The sequence below is a fragment of the Bombyx mori genome, chromosome 23 (assembly GCF_030269925.1).
Source record: "Bombyx mori chromosome 23, ASM3026992v2".
Lineage (NCBI taxonomy): Eukaryota > Metazoa > Arthropoda > Insecta > Lepidoptera > Bombycidae > Bombyx > Bombyx mori.
Window position 1 is genome coordinate 7,316,880 of NC_085129.1, and position 23,346 is coordinate 7,340,225.

Genomic DNA, 23,346 nt, shown 5'->3' on the forward strand with positions numbered 1-23,346 from the left:
GTACGCGGGAAAAAAATATCGGGAAATTCTTTTTTCGGATGAAAAATTTTTTACCGTAGAAGAGAGCTACAACAAACAAAATTATAAGGTGTACGCACACAGTAGTGAAGAAGCGAGCAACCGTATTCCGCGTGTCCAACGAGGTCATTTTCCATCCTCGCTCATGGTATGGTTGGGAGTTTCTTATTGGGGCTTAACAGAGGTACATTTTTGTGAGAAAGGTGTAAAAACGAATGCAGTTGTGTATCAAAATACAGTCCTGACGAACCTTGTGGAACCTGTTTCTCATACCATGTTCAATAACAGGCACTGGGTATTCCAATAAGATTCGGCGCCAGCTCACAGAGCGAAGAGCACACAAGACTGGATGGCGGCGCGTGAAATCGACTTCATCCGGCACGAAGGCTGGCCCTCCTCCAGTCCAGATTTGAACCCGTTAGATTACAAAATATGGCAACACTTGGAGGAAAAGGCGTGCTCAAAGCTTCATCCCAATTTGGAGTCACTCAAGACATCTTTGATTAAGGCAGCCGCCGATATTGACATGGACCTCGTTCGTGCTGTGATAGACGACTGGCCGCGCAGATTGAAGGCCAGTATTCAAGATCTCGGAGGTCATTTTGAATAAACTTTAGTGTCATAAGAATCTATGTTTTGTTAAGTTCATTTTGGTATATGAATGGTTACATAATGAATAAACTTGTTTCAATTATTTTACATTAAACATGTGACAGAATTTATGACCTGACTAGGTATCTAGTCTGTATTGGAAATGCTCAATAGAAAAAATCGGACAAACAGTCTTCTTAAAATTTGCATCACCTTTATGTTTTACAAGTTGATACGTATCATTTTAAATAATCGGTTAGGGATAAAACATGTATCCGCTCGACTAGTCCAAAAAAAACCTGAACTTTCAGCAAAAACTCCATTGTATAAGATCTGCCAAGGACATGCCAGTCATTTCCAAGCCAACATTCATGAAACGCATTAGTGATGTTCATATGAGTTTACGAGTTTGATATGTAAACTAGGCAACAAGGTTCGCGAGTGGCCTTTTCCATTAACCGAAACCGAAAAAACCACGTCAAAGTCGATCAAAAGTCGAAGTCAGTTAACTGTTTTCTTTGACTATCGCGGTGTTGTAATTTTTGCCGGTTGTAAATATGTATGGACTCCTGTAACTACTTTACACCAGGTGGGCCGTGGGCTCGTCCACCCATCAAACCAATAAAAAAAGATTCAAACAATACATAAAACAAAATTGAGCATTATGCGGCGTTTATGAAAGCAAATTTGACAAATTAGGCCAGATTTGTAGAAAGAAAATTCCTGCTTTTGCACTACGATAGTGCACGAGGCCATCATTGTGAACGAGTTTTTGACCAAAAACTCAACAAATACAATCCGACTTCTTTCCTTCCTCTCCAAAACTCAAATTACCACTTCGTGGTATCGTTTTCATTCAGTAGAAGAAATACAGCAGAATTAACGGCGAGAACTGAACTCAATTCCCGAAAAAGCGTTTAAAAATGTTTTAATGATTGTATTATTCCCTATCGTAAGTTTATTGTTTATGAATAAGTACCTATACTTTGAAGGTGATAAAATAAATTTGGATGATTAACTAACATTTTGTGTATTGTTGTTTTCTCGGTACTTTCTTGACAGAGTAGTACAAGTATAGTCCCCGTTAAAGGTAGCGTACCTAAATGCCGGGTTTCCCAAATTTATTAAAAAATTACTGATAAAATAACGCATAACGTCAGGTATTATTGAATATTAGAATAAAATATTAATCCAATACAAAATAACTTGTCATTTTATTTATATGAAAGAACAATCAATCAAATATACCGTTATTTCGTAGTTTTTGCCTGTTTACTAGTATCATAACAATCATTATTTGCTCTTTTCATGAATCTAATCAAAAGGCTAACGTTTTCAATAATGCAAAAATACTTTACCCAGTCTGGAATTTTTTTTTGTTTACGCAAGTGTATATTGTGAAGTGACCAAGAATATTATAAGAACGTAAAACAATTAGTTTTTTCTGTTTGATATTAATATATAATACACCAACATGCGCCACCATTGTCACAAAGAAGTCGTTGTGCTTTAAAGAATAAGACGTCCGCTGTATTCGTATCAAGCGATGCGACTATGCCCCTATTTCTAAGGAAATATATACCTAGCCAGTGTTTACATAAACACTTCCATAATACATTATCATTTCTTCTTTCGACAAAAATATAATAAAATACTTTGTGTGATGATAAATTCTGCAAATTTTATTATCTTGCGTAATTATCGGTTCGGGATTCTTTTATACAATAGAATTGAAACTTCCACCTTATTTCTCAAGGTCGGTGGTTGGTATTCGGGTAATGATGTATGTACTTAAGTGGAATTTGTTATCTACTTAACACCAGGTGGGCCGTGAGCTCAAATCGTTTACCCATCAACGCAAAAACAAGATATTCTCTCATTTTTTTGTAAAGATATTAACAAAAGTGCATTGTTGTTAATAAATTGTTAATAGTTTGTTTGTAAAATTGTAATTTTAATGGAAAATTTCATTGTAATTTGTATAAGTGTACATTTTTTTCAAATTTACGCCTCACTTAAAGAGTGTAACTTAGAAATGTATATTTTTTATAGAAAAAATTACGATAGTTAAGACAAAAATCAAATGTCCAACCCATCCGGATATCATTTTCAATTATATTTTTCTTACTGGTTAGATAGGGGGCCGAGCTCACGGCCTACCTAGTAGTAAGTATGTACCGGGGCCTAAAGACATCCAGAACGTAAATGGCGCCACCTACCTCGAGACAAGAGTTCTAAGTCTCAGTGTTTAGTATAACTGCTAGTCAAATCGAAACGCATTACCGCTTCAAGGCAGGGATAGGCAGGGTGGCGTTACCAATCCGTGTGGGCTCATAAGACGTCCTGCCACAAGTCAAACGCAAATACATTAATAAGAAAGAAGTATATATGTAAATAGGCACATATCGTCTTCTCGCATTAAAACTGTATAATCTCAACATTTACTAATTTTACAGAAGAGTGTTTTAAAGGTTTAACATGTGATATTTTTAATATTAATCATCTTGGCAACATTTATTTTTTATTTTGTATCATTTAAATTATCTGTCTTTTAAAGTAAGATAAAATTGAATATGCAATTTCGAAAAGGGCAGATATCGCATATTCTGTCAAATACGTTTTTTCATATACATGTAGTTTTGAGGCTTATCTACACCCATTTTATAATAATTGCAGTAATTTTCAATTGCTAATTAACACTAAATTATATATTATCTCAAAAGTTTATATTTTAAATTTTACACTGCTTTAGAAAATAATAAACTTTTTATTTCCTGAACATTTTACATTTTCAGAGATGTGCCCTTTTCGAAATTACATATAAAAAAAAAACTAAACTACGCTCTTTTGACAGTATTTATTAGAAAAATACTGGTGATGATACCAAATGATTCCGCATATTAACACAATTTTGAATATTTATGGAAATTGTACAATTTTAATCCCGTACTATGCACCAATTGGCGTTACTGTGACTGTTCTGGAACCGCTGGCCTATTTTTGTCTTAAAGCAATCACGTGTGCCAGATTCTAGTTCAGAGTAGTCGTTATTCGGATTAAATTGATTCAATTTCATTTCCTTTGCTTATTAGATTTGATAGACGGAAAGTATCATATTAAGCAGCTATCAGAAGAGCTCATAAAAACATAGCGCGATTACCGCAATCCATCTATGATGTCGGAATCTTATCAGGCGGGTACCAATTTTTCTAATGAAATACGTACTTATCAAATGTTCACGATTGACTTCCACGGTGAAGGAATAACGTCGTGTAATAAAAATCAAACCCGCAAAATTATAATTTGCGTAATTACTGGTGGTAGGACCTCTTGTGAGTCCACACGGGTAGGTACCACCGCTCCGCCTATTTCTGCCGTGAATCAGTAATGCGTTTCGGTTTGAAGGGTGGGGCAGCCGTTGTAACTATACTGAGACCTAAGAACTTATATCTCAAGGTGTGTGGCGCACTTACGTTGTAGATGTCTATGGGCTCCAGTAACCACTTAACACCAGGTGGGCTATCAGCTCGTCCACAAATCGAAGCAATAAAAAAAAACAAAATATAGAGGTAGAAAATTAGTAGCGAGATAGAAACTGTTTTATATAACAGAATAAACTTCGATTGTAAATATAGTGCTTATTAATCTCTCCGTTAAATTTAATGCGTGGTTGTTACGCAAAAAATAAAAAAGTATGAATTTCTTGGTAATTAACAGCAAATGATTTTTTAAAAATAATTTTTTAATAAAAAAACACTTCTATCGCCTTCTGTAGCGTAGATACATATCTCGGATATATAATATGTATGACGGAGAAACTGGGTCCATGTCGTTTTTAAAATGTTCACGTCAGCGTGGCTGCCGTCACTCTCATTATTATGATTTCCTTCCATAGTGATAGTAATTAAAACTTACTTTTCCAAAGTCCAGCCTTTCGGCTGCTCAAGTCGGAATGTGTGAAGCGACAATAGTCACTGGTATTTATAGTAGGTCGGTGGTGTAGTTTGTTCACTAATTTTCCTGAATACCGTCTTAAACAATTGTTGACATGCGTTGGACTTATAACAGTTATCCAACAATATTAATTAACATTGAGGAAACAGTTAACTCTAACCATCTTAGTTAAATAGCAGGGTTGCGCCGATATGTATAATATAAAAATAATATTAAATTATTCGTGTACCTATGTAATAATGTAATATTTACATTTGAAATTGTTAATATAACTTGACATCGCGTCGTCAGTTTTTTTTTAACATTATCCGTTAGTCTTTTGAATCTTCAACTTTATTTTCTAATAGCGAAATTTACTAGGGACTATAACCGTTTTCAGCCCAACAAATCTGCAATACTTCACTTTCTTCTTCTTCTTATTATTTCTAGCGTTTTCCCGGTCTAGTGCCAGGGTCCGCTATCCTACTGCCCGGAATTCGGCATCCTTCTGGGTGAGGTCATTCTCCTCCATATCCGCCATATACATATATCCAATATGCAATACTTCACTTTAAAAAATATAATGACTAAAAATCACTGATTCAAATCTACGCATGTCCTGGAAAAATAAGTATGACAGCCCCATGATACAATTTGGCGTGGCAATGAGAGCGGTCGCCGCGCAATCATTACCGGCGACTGCGCCGCTATACGTTCAGTCTGATAAAGAGTCACCCCGTAGACGATCGCTACACAAACACGGCTACGAATTTTTCATGAAAAGATCGCGACAATTTCAACACAATAAATTCAAATTTGTGTTCTATTCGTTTTAGTCAATAGAAGAGCTGAACTAATCGGTTTCGTGTTGTATTGATTAAATATAAAAAAGTGCAAAGTACATGGGCGAAATAAACAGATTGAACACATTTCCCCACATCATGCGAAAGTGTTTTAAGATGGGTTTTTTCAAGAGTGAGTATAATTTAATTCAAAATAAAATAAGAGGAAAGGTTAGGGTTAAAGCTACGTATTCGAAGCGATTTCAAAATTATTTAGTTTAATAGCTTACGTCTAATACACTAATAGTACTGAGTATAATTACATACAACAATTAAAATAAATGTGTTCTTTTACTTATTTAAGAATTCACAACCTAATGACTTTTCTGGTCTTAAGAAGAGATTTGTTAAACAAGTCTAGTAGAAAGTGCATTGATATTTTGATATTTAATTTACTTTTATAATTCAATGAAGTTCTTAGTAAAAGATTGTTAATGAACAATACTGATATATTCGTATAAGATAAATGCACTTTAATTATCAACAATCAAAACAAAAATAGTGGTGATATTGTACATATTATAATTTCAAGTGTTTCTTGTATTATTACAGATTGTGTATAAATATACTTGAACATGGTTTGACATGCTGCAAATTATATTTGTAATATTCTTATGTGTTAATCATAGTGCAAAGAATTTAGTTTCAGTACATTAGATTTTCTAAAGGAAATATTTTATTTAAAAAAAAAGTGCCAGTCAGTAAAATTACTTACCATTAATAAAATTTAAACGTTAAAGATACAATGAAATGTTTCAATATTTGTACATAACTTAATTAATCACAGTATTCTAGTACTGCAAAATAATCAAAAATTAATATTATTTACGAAAAGTAACTACTTAGTATCAAAAATTCAAATAATAGTTAGATCACGTGTTATCTACAATCGCCTTGAGTATTCTTACCTCTTTTATATTCTAAATTTATTTTAAAAACACTTGTTCTCATTTTTTTTCTCCATTGTATGCAAATCATCTCGAATTAAAAATTCTTATTTTATAACGCTTGAAGCATAATATTTTTCAAAAAAACATTTTATTATCATATGAAACAAACAAGAAAAACAGAGAATAAATTCACAGTAAATGGTTGACCGAGTTCGTTGATCAAAACGGCCGAAGCAATCAGAGCGATTGGCATGCATCGTCGCAACTCCTCATTCCGACTACACACAATATCATATGCGGTAACAACAGACACGGACTGTTGTAAACAAACGGATGCGTCGTAAATTTTAAGCAGTCAACTTTCAAACTGTTTATGTATTATTGAAAATCACTTTTAATTATTATTCTCGTAATCCTCTCGCAGGTCTGCTGGAAGAGATTTCTTAAAGAAATAAGCAGCGCCTTTGTACATAATTTTCCTATTACTCTGTCCTATGTCTTCTTTTTTGTGTGTACATAAATAAATAAAATAAATAAATGAACAAAAATTCGTTGGCTTCGTCTATTTGATAGTAATGGTGAAATTGGATTTCAACTCCCGTGGTTCATTTTAATGCTTAATAATTACATTTAAAACGTTACATCAAAGGAAGCAGATTACATCAGAGGTAGGCAGTGGCTTGGCTCTGTGCCTGGCATTGCTGAAGTCTATGGGCGACGGTAACCACTCACCGTCAGGTTGGCCGTATGTTCGTCTGCCTACATGGGCAATTAAAAAAAGCCTGGTGTAAAGTTGTTACTGGAGTCCATAGACATCACAATACCACCCACAAACATGAGGTCGAAGCCACAATTGTATTATGCAATAGATGTCGTACTCTTCAAATTGCAATGCATGACTTCTTCGCGGCAGAAATAGGCACGAGGTTGATCACCAGTGCGGCCTACAATATGCCTTGCCACTAGTAAAAAGGTTTAGGTTTCTATCAAAAATTTTATGGTAGGCAGCGGCTTGGCTCTGCCCCTGGCATTGCTGAAGTCCATGGGCGACGGTAACCACTCACCATCAGGTGGGCCGTATGCTCGTCTGCCTACAAGGGCAATAAAAAAATATATATTTATGGATCATAATTTTACAGTTCATTTTATATCTCATTATGCCCCCATTAAATAATTTCGTGATGCATATCTTAAAAGATTACGTATCCTTCAAATTAACCTACACAATCGTATATTATTAATTTATGTGTGCCAAACACTGTGATTAAATCAACTCATTCTATATCTGTACCGAAATTTCAACTTACTAATGTTCACCAAATTATCGAAATTCGGCTACTGACGCTTCAATATTTAGATCACCTATTACATTTTCTCTTTTGTAATGTTATCGATATTTAAAAAAAAAACGGATTATTTTCAACATGTTTACTAAAAAAGCTCATTAAAGCTCATTCAATAACTATTAGAAATGATAAAATTGGATAACAGACAGAAAATGGTGTATAATTATTGTCTTTGTCCATCATATATAATTATATGTCTTGCATTTTATTTAAAATCACAAGATTTAGGTACATATAATATACGAAATTCACAAAGACTCAAGATTGAGTTCAAAATACAATTATTTAGTTTTTTGAGGTTATTGACACTTTAACCTTAAACAGAGGTCAAACGGATACAAAATTTTGTATTAATCTGTCTAATTACACTTTTTTATACTATATACATTAAAGAGGAAATAACACGCATTATGTCCACGGTTTCATTCAAATGAATATGTAACAAAAACGTTTGTTTGTTGCTCGTTGCTAAATATAGACATACAGACAGATCTCGGTTACATGGTCAATATATATAATAAGCCCTAATGTTTACACCTGCAGTATTTTTTCCAAGAAATTGCGGCACACAATATAGTAACGCTTCCGGTTTGAAGTGAGGGCACTTAATGTACAAAAAATTTACTTGAAACTCATCTGAAGGTAGTTGGCAGGTCCGACTTAACGCAAAGTGGGCCCGAAGCTGGTTCAGCCAACAAAAAACCTTATTAAATAAATAAATAACTGGGAACAAATCACGCACGGTTATCCGGCCCCCAATTAGGATTCCCTGTGTTATGGGTACCACAGACTGACATAAATACTTAAATGTATACATATATAGACAATTAACACCCAGATATAGAGTAAACAAACTTGTTAGATTACATGAATGTTTGCCCAATCTGAGAATCGAACCCGCGACCCTCGACGCAAAAGTCAGTGCCGCTAACTACTGGACCACCGAATCAGTCTCTGCACCACCGAGCCAATCTGATTCAGTTAGTCTTATTACCTGATATATGTACAATAAGGTCCAGTAACGCAGATTCCAAACTTGACTTACCAATGCCGTTTAGTATATGTATGTATATGTATATATAAAGTGTTATCGAGCTCTGTTTCTGAACCAAAAATAGCAAATACGCGGCTTTGCTGCCTGTCTTGTGTAACTCAACGTTGCAATTTGTGCAATCGTGTAATGGATAAAATAACAATATTGCAACAATGCCCATGATTCAAACAGTAATGGGAATTTAAGCAATAACGTTTCGTAAATAATAACTTTCGCACGCATTATGCACTTTTACAATAGAGGACACTTAGAGAACCGAAGATTTTGTTGTCTTAGAAGTCGAACGAAGTTGTTTAGAAGTCGTCGTGGCCTAAGCGATAAGACATCCGGTGCATTCGTGTTGAAACGATGCACCGGTGTTCGAATCTCAGGCGGGTACCAATTTTTCAAATGAAATACGTACTCAACAAATGTTCACGATTGACTTCCACGGTGAAGGAATAACATCGTGTAATTAAAATCAAACCCGCAAAATTTTTATTTGCGTAATTACTGGTGGTAGGACCTCTTGTGAGTCCGCGCGGATAGGTACCACCACCCTGCCTATTTCTGCCGTGAAGCAGTAATGCGTTTCGGTTTGAAGGGTGGGGCAGCCGTTGTAACTATACTGAGACCCTTAGAACTTATATCTCAAGGTGGGTGGCGCATTTACGTTATAGATGTCTATGGGCTCCAGTAACCACTTAACACCAGGTGGGCTGTGAGCTCGTCCACACATCTAAGCAATAAAAAATAAAAAAATCTTCGATTAAATGTTCTAATTTGTCGATCTCGATTAAACATTGTATCATATTTTGTTAGAAACCCAGAACTGTTTTTATTTAACTGAGATCCTGTAAAATTGTATATCGTAAACATTCTAAACAAATATCAAGAACCAAATCTGTACCCATTAATTTAAATATCCATGCTTTATAAAACAAAATAATAATACGCCCAGAGATTCATAATGAACACTTACGTAATTGAGTTTCCGATGCCGGAACTAAAATTGATTATATTAATTGACTGTTTTGTTTTAATATATATTATGTTTATATATTTCTTAACTATATGAACATAGTTAGTTATAAATAAATATATGTTACGAAAACTATAAGACCTTGGCATCATTTTTCACAGAAATTTATGTAAATTCACTTCAAATTTTTAAATCTCAGTGTCGTGGTAGAAAAATCTTCAAATAGTTCAAAGTTTACGATAACAAGGCAATCTCGTAGTACACAGTAGAAAATCGTGACATTTTATTGGTGTAGATGTGGAGACGAAGCTGAACTCACTTAGTTTAATAATAAATTGTTACATAACCTTAGATAGTCCTGTGTTGTCTATACACGACAGTAATTCCGCCACTTTTGACATGAGATCGAAATCTCAATTATCTATATATTAATACGTGAAGCAAAAACTTTGTATCCCTTTTTACGAAAATTGCGCGGACGGAGGAGTATGAAATTTCCCACACTTATAGAGAATATAGAGAAGAAGTGCACAATGTTAATTTTTTTTTTTAATAATGCATAAAAGATACATTAAATTAATAAAGAAAACATTACACATACTACCATGTATTTGACACAGCATAATAAATACATAAAAATATACTCTTTGTTTACTGTCAATGAAAATAGATTAATATTGTTTGTCATTAATACTATTGATCTATAGTACAGTTTTGGCGAATACTGTGATTATATTATCGAAATATAATGGTATTTGACAATAGAACCATAATAATGTTTAAACGTATAATTTCAATTAATTATAGTCGAATATCGACTACTGCGGGGCCACTAGTAAAGCTTATTAGCTGTCGCACACCACGAACTATGTGGACTCACAAAAAAAAAACTAGTAACATTTCCTCTCCGTGTGTCGTTTCAAATCATATGTTAAACGAGTACATCACTCAATGGCAACCGCTCGCCGACAGCCGATCACAAGTACAGGGTCTCAACAGATAAACACGGGACAACCGGCCACGTTGTGTACGGAAGACTTACACTTCCGGTTTTAGTTCCGGAGAGGTTTTTTTTTGTACAAGTCAAGGTCGAACTTTGATTGAATTTGTAGTGGGCCCTGATTTGTGATTTGGATCTTAATATCTATCAATCCTGAGTGATCGGTCAACAGCCCATAAACCTATTCCTGTTTTTTTTTTTCACTGAATTAAATCTAAATATACCTATGTATAGTGTTCATTCAAACAAAGCTTGTTCAAAACTCAACGACTTGAAAATGTAGATAAAGTAAATGTAGTAAAATAACTGTTATCACAACGTTAAACGCTAGTTAAGTGATTTCTCAAGCCTCTCATTTGAGACACTGCGAGATTAAATTTAATTATCTTTGTAGGGTAAGCACAGTAATAAGCCCTATGGAGTTGCAATGTAAGCATACATTTCGTATCACCGCTCGCCGGTGTAACCCGTAATTTTTAGTGTCGCCCTTCGTTAAAACATGACTGATGCAACTGCGTAATAAATACTCAGTCTAGGAAACACTTATAGAAAATGTGTGTTTATGAGTTTTGTCCTGGGAAGTTCAAAGTACTTCGTTCTAAATTCCATGTCCAGTGCCACACGAAACTATGATTTAAATTGCAAATTTATTTAAATAATTCATTATTTTAATTAATATTAGTACGAATGTACATATTTACACGTGTAAGATTTCTTAATAATGAAGATTAAAAATAGTTGTTGATGTATCTTGTAGCAAACTTAAATATGAATGAAATAAATTTGGAATAAACAATAACAAAAAAATGTTATTAAAATACAACTTTTTTATTTTTATAGTATTCTTAATTAACGCTATGACCCCTGAAAAACGTAAAAGGAATGGCGGAATCAAAATAATCGAATATCCTTGTGCTCCTTTTAAGGATATATATGTATACATATATATTAAGAACTGCTCCATATCGATCATCACACAAATACATGCCCTTAATAAACCACATACGGTCGTAAATTTAATCTTATTGTCAAGGCAAAAACCTTGCTGATACATAACATTTAATTAGCGCACATTTATAATTATTCTGACTTTGTTGTCATATGAATCAATAAAATGATAGTTGTGTATAGAATATTTGTTATGACTATAAGCATCATAGAGTTCATTGACTTTTTAGTTTTTGTAAATCATACCATATTGGAATATCAGAATTTGTGAAAACTAATAAAGTTACTAAATCATTATTACAATCCATCGAATTTAAATACCTTTACCAAATTATTAATGGAGCGAACGTAGAAAATAAATTACATTTTTTAGATGTCACAATATCAGCGGATCTAACTGATAAATCTGTTGATAAAAAAAAAAGATATTTTTCTTGGGAAATCGTGTCGAAAGAGTGCGACTTGTTTATGTTATAACAAAAATTTTCTATTATTACTGATGTAATACCTGACTCGAGATTTCGGCCCACTTGAAGTGTTTACTGAAATCCATATAAAAGAACACAACGTGAATGCTATTTGCAACACCTATTTACATTTATAAATAGACAAAGGAAAAGTAGTTAGGTACCACTTTGTCAAACGATTTAATTTTTTTATTACTTGCTTCAATAGGAACTTAACAAGCTTTGTTATTATCAAAAAAAGAGATTTGGAAACAGTTACTATTTTCCCATCTTTACAAGAAAAGATCTCAAGGACAAAACAAATAACTAAATGAACGTTAAGAAGCGAATTTAAATTTTAAGATGCCATTGTTTCGATCATTAAAGTGGAGGTACACGTAAAATTAAAATTATTAAAATTCCAATTGCTTTGATAATATACACATAAAGCACTGTCATAGTAAGCTCGGAACTAGCGGGATTAGAATTACGGATTATAATAATAATAATAATAATAAAGCCTGTTTATTTCAAATCCATAATGATAATATATTACATGCGATTTAATATCTAAATATACTAGGGTAGAATTTCTTTAATTTTCTTTTATACGCTAACGTTGCTTTCTTCTGTACCTATGATCGGAACCCCTTCTCGGGTAAAGGCCTCCTCCAGATTTTTCCAAATCACTTTGTCCATGGCTTTCCTTATCCAATCGAATTACGGATTATGGAAGGAAAATGTTAGAATACAGCTACTACGAAAAAATAATTAAAAGAAAGCGAGAGTACGCAAGTGTCGCATATTCGTATTAAATATCTGGGTAAATAATAATAAATAATAATAATAATAAATAACTGGAAACAAATCACGCACGGTCATCCGGACCCAAATTAAGTTTCCCAGTGTTATGGATACCAGAGACTCATGTACATACGTTTAAATATATTATATGTCTTATATACATATCGACGCTTGAAAGGCAAAAGTGATTAAGCGACAATAACTGCTTTGTACATAAATGATAGGCAATAACAATATTCGATGCGCAAAAAAAATTTTTTTCTAGGTCTATTAAAATCATTTCAATCCTACAGCTAGATTCGTTAAAATAGAATTTTTCAGGTATTTCAACTTTAAATTAGTCTACTGTAAAGTTCACGCATTGTCGCTTAGTCACGTTTTCCTTTCAAGCGTCGATATGTATATAGGTAATCAGCACCCAGACAAAGAGCAAACAAACCGAACCAAATTCATCAGACGAATGTTTGCCGGATGTGGGATTCGGACCCACGCCCTCGGCGCAACAGTCAGGGGTGCTAACTACTGCACAACCGATTCAATCAATATAATAAATAAGTTCCCGATTTTGGGATAAAATCAACCAATCGGCTTTTGTGGCTACAAATATAGTTCGGAATCACAAACATTCCGATAGGTGTTACAAACACTCATTTTACCCATATTCCAGTAAAATTTAAGGTAGGCAGCAACTTGTCTAGAGTCCTGGCATTACTGACGTCCATGAGCGATGGTAACCACTTACCATTAGGTAGGCCGTATGCTCGTTTGTCTCCAAAAGCAATAAAAAAAAATTGTTTGAACAATTGTTTTGTTTTTCTACAATTTTAGTCATGATTAACGGTTTCACTTGTGCGTAACGTTACAATTAAACGGACTGATAAGATATTAATTAACAAAGATATTTGTATGACCAAAGATAATTAAGAGATTTGTACTGAAATTAAATTAACAAGTGCATAGTATAAAGGGTTAAATCAAGGGTGAATAAATAGATACATTCCGTTTAGAAATATATTCACAGAGAGCCCGCTGAGTTTCTTTCTCGCCGGATCTTCTCAGCTCCTTCCTGTCAAAAGAAAATATTTTGCACAGATGTTTCAGATAATAGAGAGGTGGTGCTCGAAATTGATATGCGTTATGCGACGTATCTTTTTTAACTTTAAAAAATAGTAATCACAAAAATATGTTGCAGCCAGAAAAATAAGGTTAAGTTTTACAAATTTATATATACATTCTTCTTCTTCTCCATCGCTCCCTCATTGCTGAGGATCGTGACTCCGTTTTAGCTTGTCGACTGTTAGCCTCCATCGGTTCCGGTCAGTTGCCTGGTGTAGTGCAGCGCTAAGTGGTCCGCATACATAGATATAATTTTTGAATTCATTGTGTAACGGGGCTCTTGTTGCTGTTAAAGTATTAGCAGAATGAATTATCAAAAACACTGAAAAAGAAAATTTTATAAAAAAACTTCTACTTAACTGCCACTGCATACGTAACAAGACGATTTATTTGATGATATGCAACATGTTATAAAACAAAATCAAATAAAATACGCATTATCCCTTCCCATTATTACGTAAATGTCCAAATCAGAATCCATTAAAACTTAAATTATTCGTCCGAGATTAGAACATCTTCCTATGTGTGAGAACAATATGGTCCAAATTATTTACTAAGCCTTCATCGAATACATATTCAATATGACTTTCGTAACTCATATTATACTATTCACTAATTAGTCTTAAGGATAATTGAGACAAAATAATACTTCAATTAACACTAATTAATTACTAAGTTAATTTCTCCTTTTTATTACTATAAATAATTAGACACGTGAATTTCTGAATTAATTAACGTAATTTTGATACTACAAAAACTTTAAATGTAGTGCTTATATGCAAAAACCAGCGAGAAAAAGAAAACCGAACAGTTTGAAGACTAGGAATAGCTATTCCGATGCACTATGTAAATAGGTATCTATGCTAAATAAAAAATTATTGAAACAGCTTATTACCATAGACATTAAGCAATATTCGTATATCTGAATACTGTATGCATGGCAAACGTATTAATGTATTGATATATGTAAAATGATGATTTGAACTACGAATGTATTTGTGACTATACTGAGACCTTAGAACTATATCTCAAGGTGTGTGGCGCATTTACGTTGTAGATGTCTATGGGCTCCAGTAACCACTTAACATCAGGTGGGCTGTGAGCTCGTACACAAAACAAAGAAATAAAAAAAAAATTTTTTTTTTGTTAAACAGAGATGTTTTCGTTTCGTCTATTCATAGCTTGTTACCTGAAGTCGCTTGACATGTCGCAGCATCGTCTCTGAGGCTGGTTTGAATAAATAAAATGTCACTTAACTTCTCCCTTTCACAGGGTGCTCAGATATTCAGACACGCTTCGTGCTCTCGGGATATTTACATTAGGCAGCGACTAGAAAAAGCTGTCAAAAGTCAATTTTTTTTTTAGTTCCATTTTCTTCTTGTTATAAATTAAATCACGCTAACTTATTATTACTTTTACAATATTATTTTTCAGCAGTATAAATGTTGAACTTAAACCATTTCTTTATTGTTAGGCATCTTAACTGATCACGTGCCCTATTCTAGGAAAATAATAATTCTTTAATACATCGCAATGCAATATATTTAATAAAATTATGGTATTTTTACTTTTTAGGTAAAATCGCGCTATAGCACTAAACTTATCACAACTATAACTTCTTCTTTTTCAATCTATAACTTCTAAAACAATATTCATATTCAAAAATATTCATTTACCCGTATTTTGAGACATGAGAGATGTTTTCCCAACAAACTGACGTTATGGCCGCCAAATAGCGGAATTGTTTATCTGGAGCTTGTACTAGACCTTAGAATTGCTTTGTTTAGGACTAAAAAAACAGACACAGCCAAATGACCAACTGTTTTATTCATTTCTGTCGTATAGAACTCACGTCCTCGCGTTTTATGTAAAAAACGATCCTGTTGATCGTAACATCAGCTATCTCATTATTTATTATTTACTTGGCTAACATTATAATAAATAAAAAAACTAAATGCCTAGTAGGCCCTAAATAAGATTTACATATTTAATAAATGAACGGATATAGTATTGTTTGAGTTGCATTTTTCTGAGGTTGTTTATGATGTTTCCATCATCTTGTTTTTACTATTGCAACGCCTGCCACTGTAGCAGTGAGAGCAGCTACTACCTAGGACTATGCATTTATCAACGGTACGTTTCTAGAGATCTTCCTTGCCACGTTACCTACTTACGAATAAACTTTGGAATAAACTTCCTTCCACGATGTTTCCTGAGCGCTATGCAATGTTCTACTTCAAACGAGATTTGTGGAGAGTTATAGCAGTTGGCAGCGTCTTGGCTGTACTGCCATCGCTGACGTCTGTGGGCAATAACATTAGCACTCACCATTGATTGGATGATTAAAGCGTATTAGGAAATTCCGTGATTAAATGCTCGGCTTACTTATTATATATATGTAAGTTTTTGTAAAACAAATCGTTGTTGTTTTGACAGAAAACACAAACCACACTTCTTATGGCAGAATAAATACAATTAAAAAACCAAATTTAAGTACTATATTACCTTTTGATTACATCTCAAAACCCTAAATTAACATGTCTGCGCATTGTTTAAACATTCCTTATCTTAACAAATTATTTTATTACTTTTCATTTTCCTTTCGACGTTAATATTATCTAATTAGTTCTAAAAACAACTATAATCTTTGTAGGTGATTTATGTTAATTAATAAAACAATCTCAAGTCAATTAAAGCAGTCGAACCAATATTTCCAAGATCGAACAATAAGATACATTAATTATGAAAAAACATTAATAGCAGTTGCAGCCATAAATGAAAACGACGGCTGCACCGTCGGAAGTAGTTTGTTTTGATTTGCATAAAATAAAGTTCAATGCTAAAAACGATTTGACCTTACTAAGCTATTCTGATAACTAAACGATACGAGCGCTTAAAAAATAAGAACATCATTATCATTAAATCTGATACAATGCAACAGGTCAATAGATCTATATGGATCAAGGTTGCATATTCGTCAAAGGTTTTACTTTCAATTCCGAAAATATTCACATTCTCTGCATTGGAGATTTAAATATTTAAAAAATCAATAGATATGAATGCGAATGTCACCGCTCACCTCGGAATTCAAAGTGGAGATCTTCAGACCAAACACACGTATGCTTCGTGACAGAAATAGTTAGGCAACGGTGGGTATTTACAAAACATACAATTGGAGGCGGGACACAGAAATAACTTAATAAAAATAATACTATGGATGAGTTTAGGGGATTTAAAAGTAGTAGTAGAAAAATCGCAATAATTTCGCTCTGATTTATAATGATAAACGTGACCTTGTGATAAAAAAGGCATAATACATAATAATATATTATGTTAACTTTGACTTTTAATTGATACAGGCTATTTTATGTTATGCAACGGCTAATATGCTCGAGGTTTTAAAATCGCGTTCTGAGGTCAAAAATAGATTCTCATAATAGCTTTAAGAATGTTGTTGTCCTTTTCACCTTATTGTTTACATATACAGCAACGTTAACCGTTTTTGTTATTTCACGTTTCGGATTTGAAAATGTCACGGCGATTTTGAATTGAAAATTAATTTTAATATTTTATAATTACATTTGAGGTCAATCGATTGTTAAATTTTTATGGTTAACCAGTGTTGTTCGATGTTCGATGTTTTTTTTTTATTGCCTTTGTAGGCAGACGAGCATACGGCCCACCTAATGGTAAGTGGTCACCGTCGCTCATGGACGTCAGCAATGCCAGGGGCAGAGCCAAGCCGCTGCCTGTTTTGAATTATGATAGGAAATCAGGTCACTGTGAAGTGTGAAGAAGAATAGCGTTCCTTTTTATGGTCTTTGTGGGCAAAGAAGCGTACGGTCCTTCTGGTGGTATGTAGTAATGGTCGCTCATGGACATCAACAAGGCTAGAGACACAGCCAAGTCAAGTACTGCTAAACAGGTAGTGTTTTATAATTTACCCGATATTATAAGAGTTCCGTGGATGAAATATGTTAATAATCCTTTACGATAGATGACAAGTTTTAACAACGCAAATATTGCGAACTATTTACTTAAATAATAAACGAATATATTTACCTGAAATCTACATAATTACATATAAGACAGATCGTAAGGCGCTCCACGTTCTAACCTGTTCGAAAAATTCATACCTCAACTAGCCCTTCTATTTAATTTTTTTCTGATTTTTATATCAATAATTGCTGTTTATATTAGACGTAAATATAATTAACACAAATATAATAGGGGTTAAAGTATGAAATTGCCGTTTTATTGTAATAGGTATTTCGAATTGACATAAAACCTTCATGGTTTGAGATTTTTGAGTGAAACTTTTTCAAATGGTACCTGTGAGGTTCTTCTTTTTAAAAATGTGCAACATTCGGTCATCGACTTTCAGTGTTTTTTTTTATACAACTTAGACAAGAAAGATGGATACTTCGAAAATTCGAGTGATTTTTGTATACGAGTTCCGATGCGGAACTAATGCTGCACAAACAGCTCGCAATATCAATGTTGCGTTTGGAGAGGGGACTGCTAATAAACGCACCGTGCGATTTTGGTTTAAACGCTTTCGTGATGGAAATTTTTGATTTGAAGAACGAAGCACATGGAAGACGCCTACACATGTGAATAACAATGAATTTAAAGAGATGGTGGAAGCCGATCCGAGCCAAACTACCCAGGAATTAGCGGTATGGTTTAACGTTACCTTTCCAATAATATAGACTAATTTGCGTCAAACCAATAAAAAAAAAATTAAAAAAATGTGTGCCTCATGATTTGACTGATCTGTAGAAATAACCGCGTGTTGAAACTTGTGTTGCCTTGTTGAATCACTACAGAAATAAAAGAATATTGGATCGAATTGTGACATGTGATGAAAAGTGGATTCTTTACGATAACCGTAAGTGAAAAATGCAATGGCTGACCCCAGTTCAAACGCCACAACAATGTCCTAAAGCAAAGCTTACCAATAAAAGTTAATGGTAATGTTTGGTGGTCTCAGCATAATGTTATTCACTAGGTATAGCTTTCTCTGATCTGTTCAAGCAATAACAGCAGATGTCTACTGTGCCGAATTCCGAATTATAACAAAATTTGTAGTGAAACAGCCTCGACTCATGAATCGATCTTCACTATTATTGCTCCATGATAACGTAAGACCTCATACAGCACGAGAAACCGTTTTGACTGTACAGGAACTGCAATTAGAAACCATTCGTCAGCCTCCGTATTCGCCAGACCTTGCTCCAACGGACTACTATTTTTTTCGTGATTTGGACAATTTTCTACGTGTACAAAAGTTTTCTTTCCAGGAGGCAGTACAAAATGCTTTCACACAGTTTGTAGAATCTAGATCACCAGATTTCTATCGCAAAGGCATAAATGACATTCCTATTAGATGGAAGCAATGTATAGATAATAATGGTAGATATTTTAATTAAATAAATATTAAAAAAAAACGAATTTCAATGTTTCAGTACAAATCATACTTTAAGCAATTTCATGTGTTTCCCGAGCGCTATGACATGTCCTTCTTCAAACGAGGCTTGTGGAGAGTATTAAACGGTGGGCAGCGGCTTGGCTCTGCCCCTGGCATTGCTGAAGCCCATGGAACCACTCACCATCAGGTGGGCCGTATGCTCGTCTGCCTACAAGGGTAATAAAAAATAAAATAAAAAAAAACATACTTTAACCCCTATTATTAAGTGTTACGTTTTTTTCCATTCATCTATTGGTAGAAACATGTTCGTTCGGCTTAAAAAAAACAAACAAATTCGTGATTCCTGTGTAATAACGGTATAGACCTAACCCTTAACAGAGTGTGACTACTCAATACACTAAATAGTACTGAGAAACAATTGGACCCACATAGCTCTTAAATTGACGGACGGAAGTTATGTGATTTCATTTTATTAGATCCGTCAGTACTCGTCAGTCTGAACTGTACGTGAAAAATTTGCCATTTCGTTATCTTACGCCGTACGTTTTAAATACTCAACGAACTGGTGAATCAACGACTGTTAGTAATCATAGGAATAACAGGCTAGCTTTATAAATACGAAAATCTACCTAGTTTTATTCCCAGCAAACATAAACTTAAGTTCCACGTTGAGTTAAGTGCTTATCCGAGACTATAAAAATAACGTGTAATTACCACCGCTTAGGTGAATTAAATGCTGTATTCAAGAATGACTGTTCCTAGCAGAAGCAGTCAAGATGGTAGTTGGTAACAGTGGCTCGCAATACGCCTTACCGGTACAAAATATCTTTTTGAATAGTCATGCAAAATTATTCTTGCAACATGTCAATTACATGACTTTAAACGTACCGAAGATACCAAAATGCAGTTTTACGATGTGCATAAAATAACTTTGAATACATTTTCTACTAGACAAGTTTTTTTGGATACCCTCCTCATAATCACATAGATATTCCCAGCTCTTTTCATTATTGATTGACAGAATAAACTTTTAATAAAACCTGGCCAATTGAGTTCTAATACGATGAGAGTAGAAATACATATATTTTTTTATCACAATTAAGTTTAGCGAGTGTATTAAGTTTTCTAGTTACCTGGACTTCTGGTTGTTGATGCCCATAGGTGACGGTAACCATTTTTCATTAAATGAACGATAGGCTCATCTATCATCGTTGGTAATTAAAAAAACTAATACAACAAAGAAAAATCATATTATTTTCCAACATGACTAGTTATTGCATACACAAGTCATAATTCTGATTTATTAGCGACAACTTACTTTGACTACCAAAAATATTATATTCAAAATACTCATTCAACAACTCAACAACATTACTCTTGTTGATTATAATAATTGTTGAAACCATTGAGAATCTAAGATTTATTTGTCGGATAATAAAAGGATTAATTAAATTATTTTTGAAAACGAACTAAAAATACAATTTTAATAATGTGCACTAAAATAGTAATAAAATCATATCATTTATAAAGATCAAAGCAAAAAGGACTACAGAGTCTACAGGCGGATACAAATGTAATTTTTGTAAAAACGAACTTTAATAGCAGCAAAGTTTTTATGCAAAGAAGATTGAATTGCTAAAAACCATTTGTATTAAGCAACATTTATCAAATAAGTAATAAAACTACGAATGCCATTTTCATGCCAGTTTTATATTTTGATTTCGTAACAATATGAAATGAAATTGATTGCTACTAAATTTAGTTTCACGCTATGTGGTAATTTAGTCGTAAAAGGGTAAAATTATAAGTGATTCAATTTGCATGACATTTTGTTTCGATTTTTTTCAGACATAATACGGTGTGGATAGATCCACACGATCTTAATAAGGAATTATTTTCGAAATTAACGCAAACAAAATGTTATAATAGTTATACCAGATAATATTAGGTACCTATAGAAGTTCAATGTTGACTGGTCGGAGCAGGGTCGACGCTCTAAAGGTTTGATTTAGGGACTGTCATTTATGATGACACTACGAATTTTTTAGGTGGAATGATAATTTATAACAACCATTATTATTCTATCTTATTAGTTTTCATAGACAAAATAAACAACGCAGTAGAAGAATTGTCAGCAGAAATTTCTTTTAAACTAGACGTACCTCGCGATTTGATCAGTCAGAAGGGATTAAATAATTTACCTTTCCACAGTAAAAAAAGTTACTAATGTATTCCATTTTAATCCATAAGCTACCAAATTTGATTATATGAAATCACGAGCTAGCGAACACATAGTCGTAATTATTATAAACAATATACGGCATTGCTAGAGTCACCATTTACCAGGCTGAAAATCATTATTTGCGTTAAACTATAATTGTCCTAAATTTCGTGCAAATTCCTTTAAGCATTAATAAAATCATATCATTCATAATACAATACTACGATACCGGTATTAAGCATTGGCGTGTACAAAATTTTTATTTAAAGATTCGTTAATTTTTGTAAAGCTATCGAGACGCACGTACGTATTTATCTATTAACAAGCAAATTGTAACAACGTAATACTCAACGATGGGTCAGTAAGTGCGAAGATGCACAAACAAGCGATAGTAAAACGTATAACGAGACCAGTGACCGCGCACAGGATCAGGCCGCGGCGTCGACGCATCGTTTACATTGAGTACTTTTGCTTCCGGAGTTGTCCCCCAACGCAGACGCACTCGCACGTCTCGATCCATATTATCATAATAATAGTAATAAACTTACATCTAAATAGTAGTAGTATATTAATTACGAATTGCTCTTCTATATATGACTTCGCGTATATTCAAACAAGTCTATGCCGATTTTAAGTAGAAGTAGGTTAAAATAACTGAATAAGCAATCCGTCTGGTGGTAAAGGGACAAACTTTTGGTACCTCTGAAGTTAAGCGATTGCCGAAAGTAATATCTACCATAACTTAACTATCCTACAGCATTGATGTTTGAGATCAAGTTCTCAATATATGTTCATCTCTACATTGGAATAACGGGAATTCTAAGGACGTGATTCAAACGCATCATTGTTACCATATCACCAAATGACGATTTTTCTTTACTTTATTAATCGCAAGCGATTCAAGTGAGCGAAGAAATGGTATATGATAGAAGAGTATGGAAGGAGAAAACATGTTGCGCCGACCCCAGGTGACTGGGAGAAGGGCAGGATAATGATGATGATTAATCGCAAGCGAAAAAACAGTATCTGCAACTTTCACAGGGTCTGTAGTATCATCTCATGTCTGCAAGGCACCTTCAGATCTCAATTTGTTTTCACTACTCGGTTCTGTCTGTATGATTTTATTTTTAACATCCAGATAATCTCACTTAATCTTGACTGATCAAAAAATTCTAACTTCACCACCGATTCCACTTTCTTGCTAACTAATAATTGTACCATTAAATATTTTTACTCAAATACGTTGGCTTGTTGTGAAATAAAACAATGCAATAATAATATTGTTTTTGAAACTATATCCACGACAAAACATTGAAACAATTAATGAACTCTATTCACGTATAATAACAAACATGGTACTCTTATAGACAAAGAAAAATAATAAACTAGGTCAGTGCAATTCCTTTTAATACATTACAATGGATACGGTCATCTCATATTACGTGCATTACGTCTCCGCTCAAGAAGCCACATCTATATAATATGTCCTACTAAGACAATTACTATATACGTATGTTACATACAAAACATTAACAATTTTAAAAATAAATTTGAAGTACCCAATTAATACAACTGTGCGCGAAAATCATTTTTGCCAACCCTAAATCTCGGTACAGTAATTAACAGGTCACTAGGTTATTAGTTTCCATTAAATGAATGATGAATGAACTGGAACCGTCACAGATTACATTCTTTTTTTCTGTAGGAAATTCACCCATCTACTATTTGGATGTAAATTAATTAGT

General features: G+C 33.6%; 1 protein-coding gene across 2 annotated transcripts in view; it reads left to right on the forward strand.

Moving 5' to 3' along the window:
• LOC101745503 (organic cation transporter protein) overlaps positions 1-23,346 on the forward strand; it is a 61,870-nt gene that overhangs the window by 24,015 nt on the left and 14,509 nt on the right. Inside the window, exon 1 of one of the 2 annotated variants that reach the window (XM_012688539.4) lies at positions 5,228-5,517. The exons of the other annotated variant lie outside the window; for it this stretch is intronic. Within the exon in view, the coding sequence (XP_012543993.1) occupies positions 5,445-5,517 (73 nt within the window). The 5' untranslated portion in view covers positions 5,228-5,444. Of the gene's footprint in view, positions 1-5,227; positions 5,518-23,346 lie in introns of those variants that run through there. 2 annotated transcript variants of the gene reach the window in all.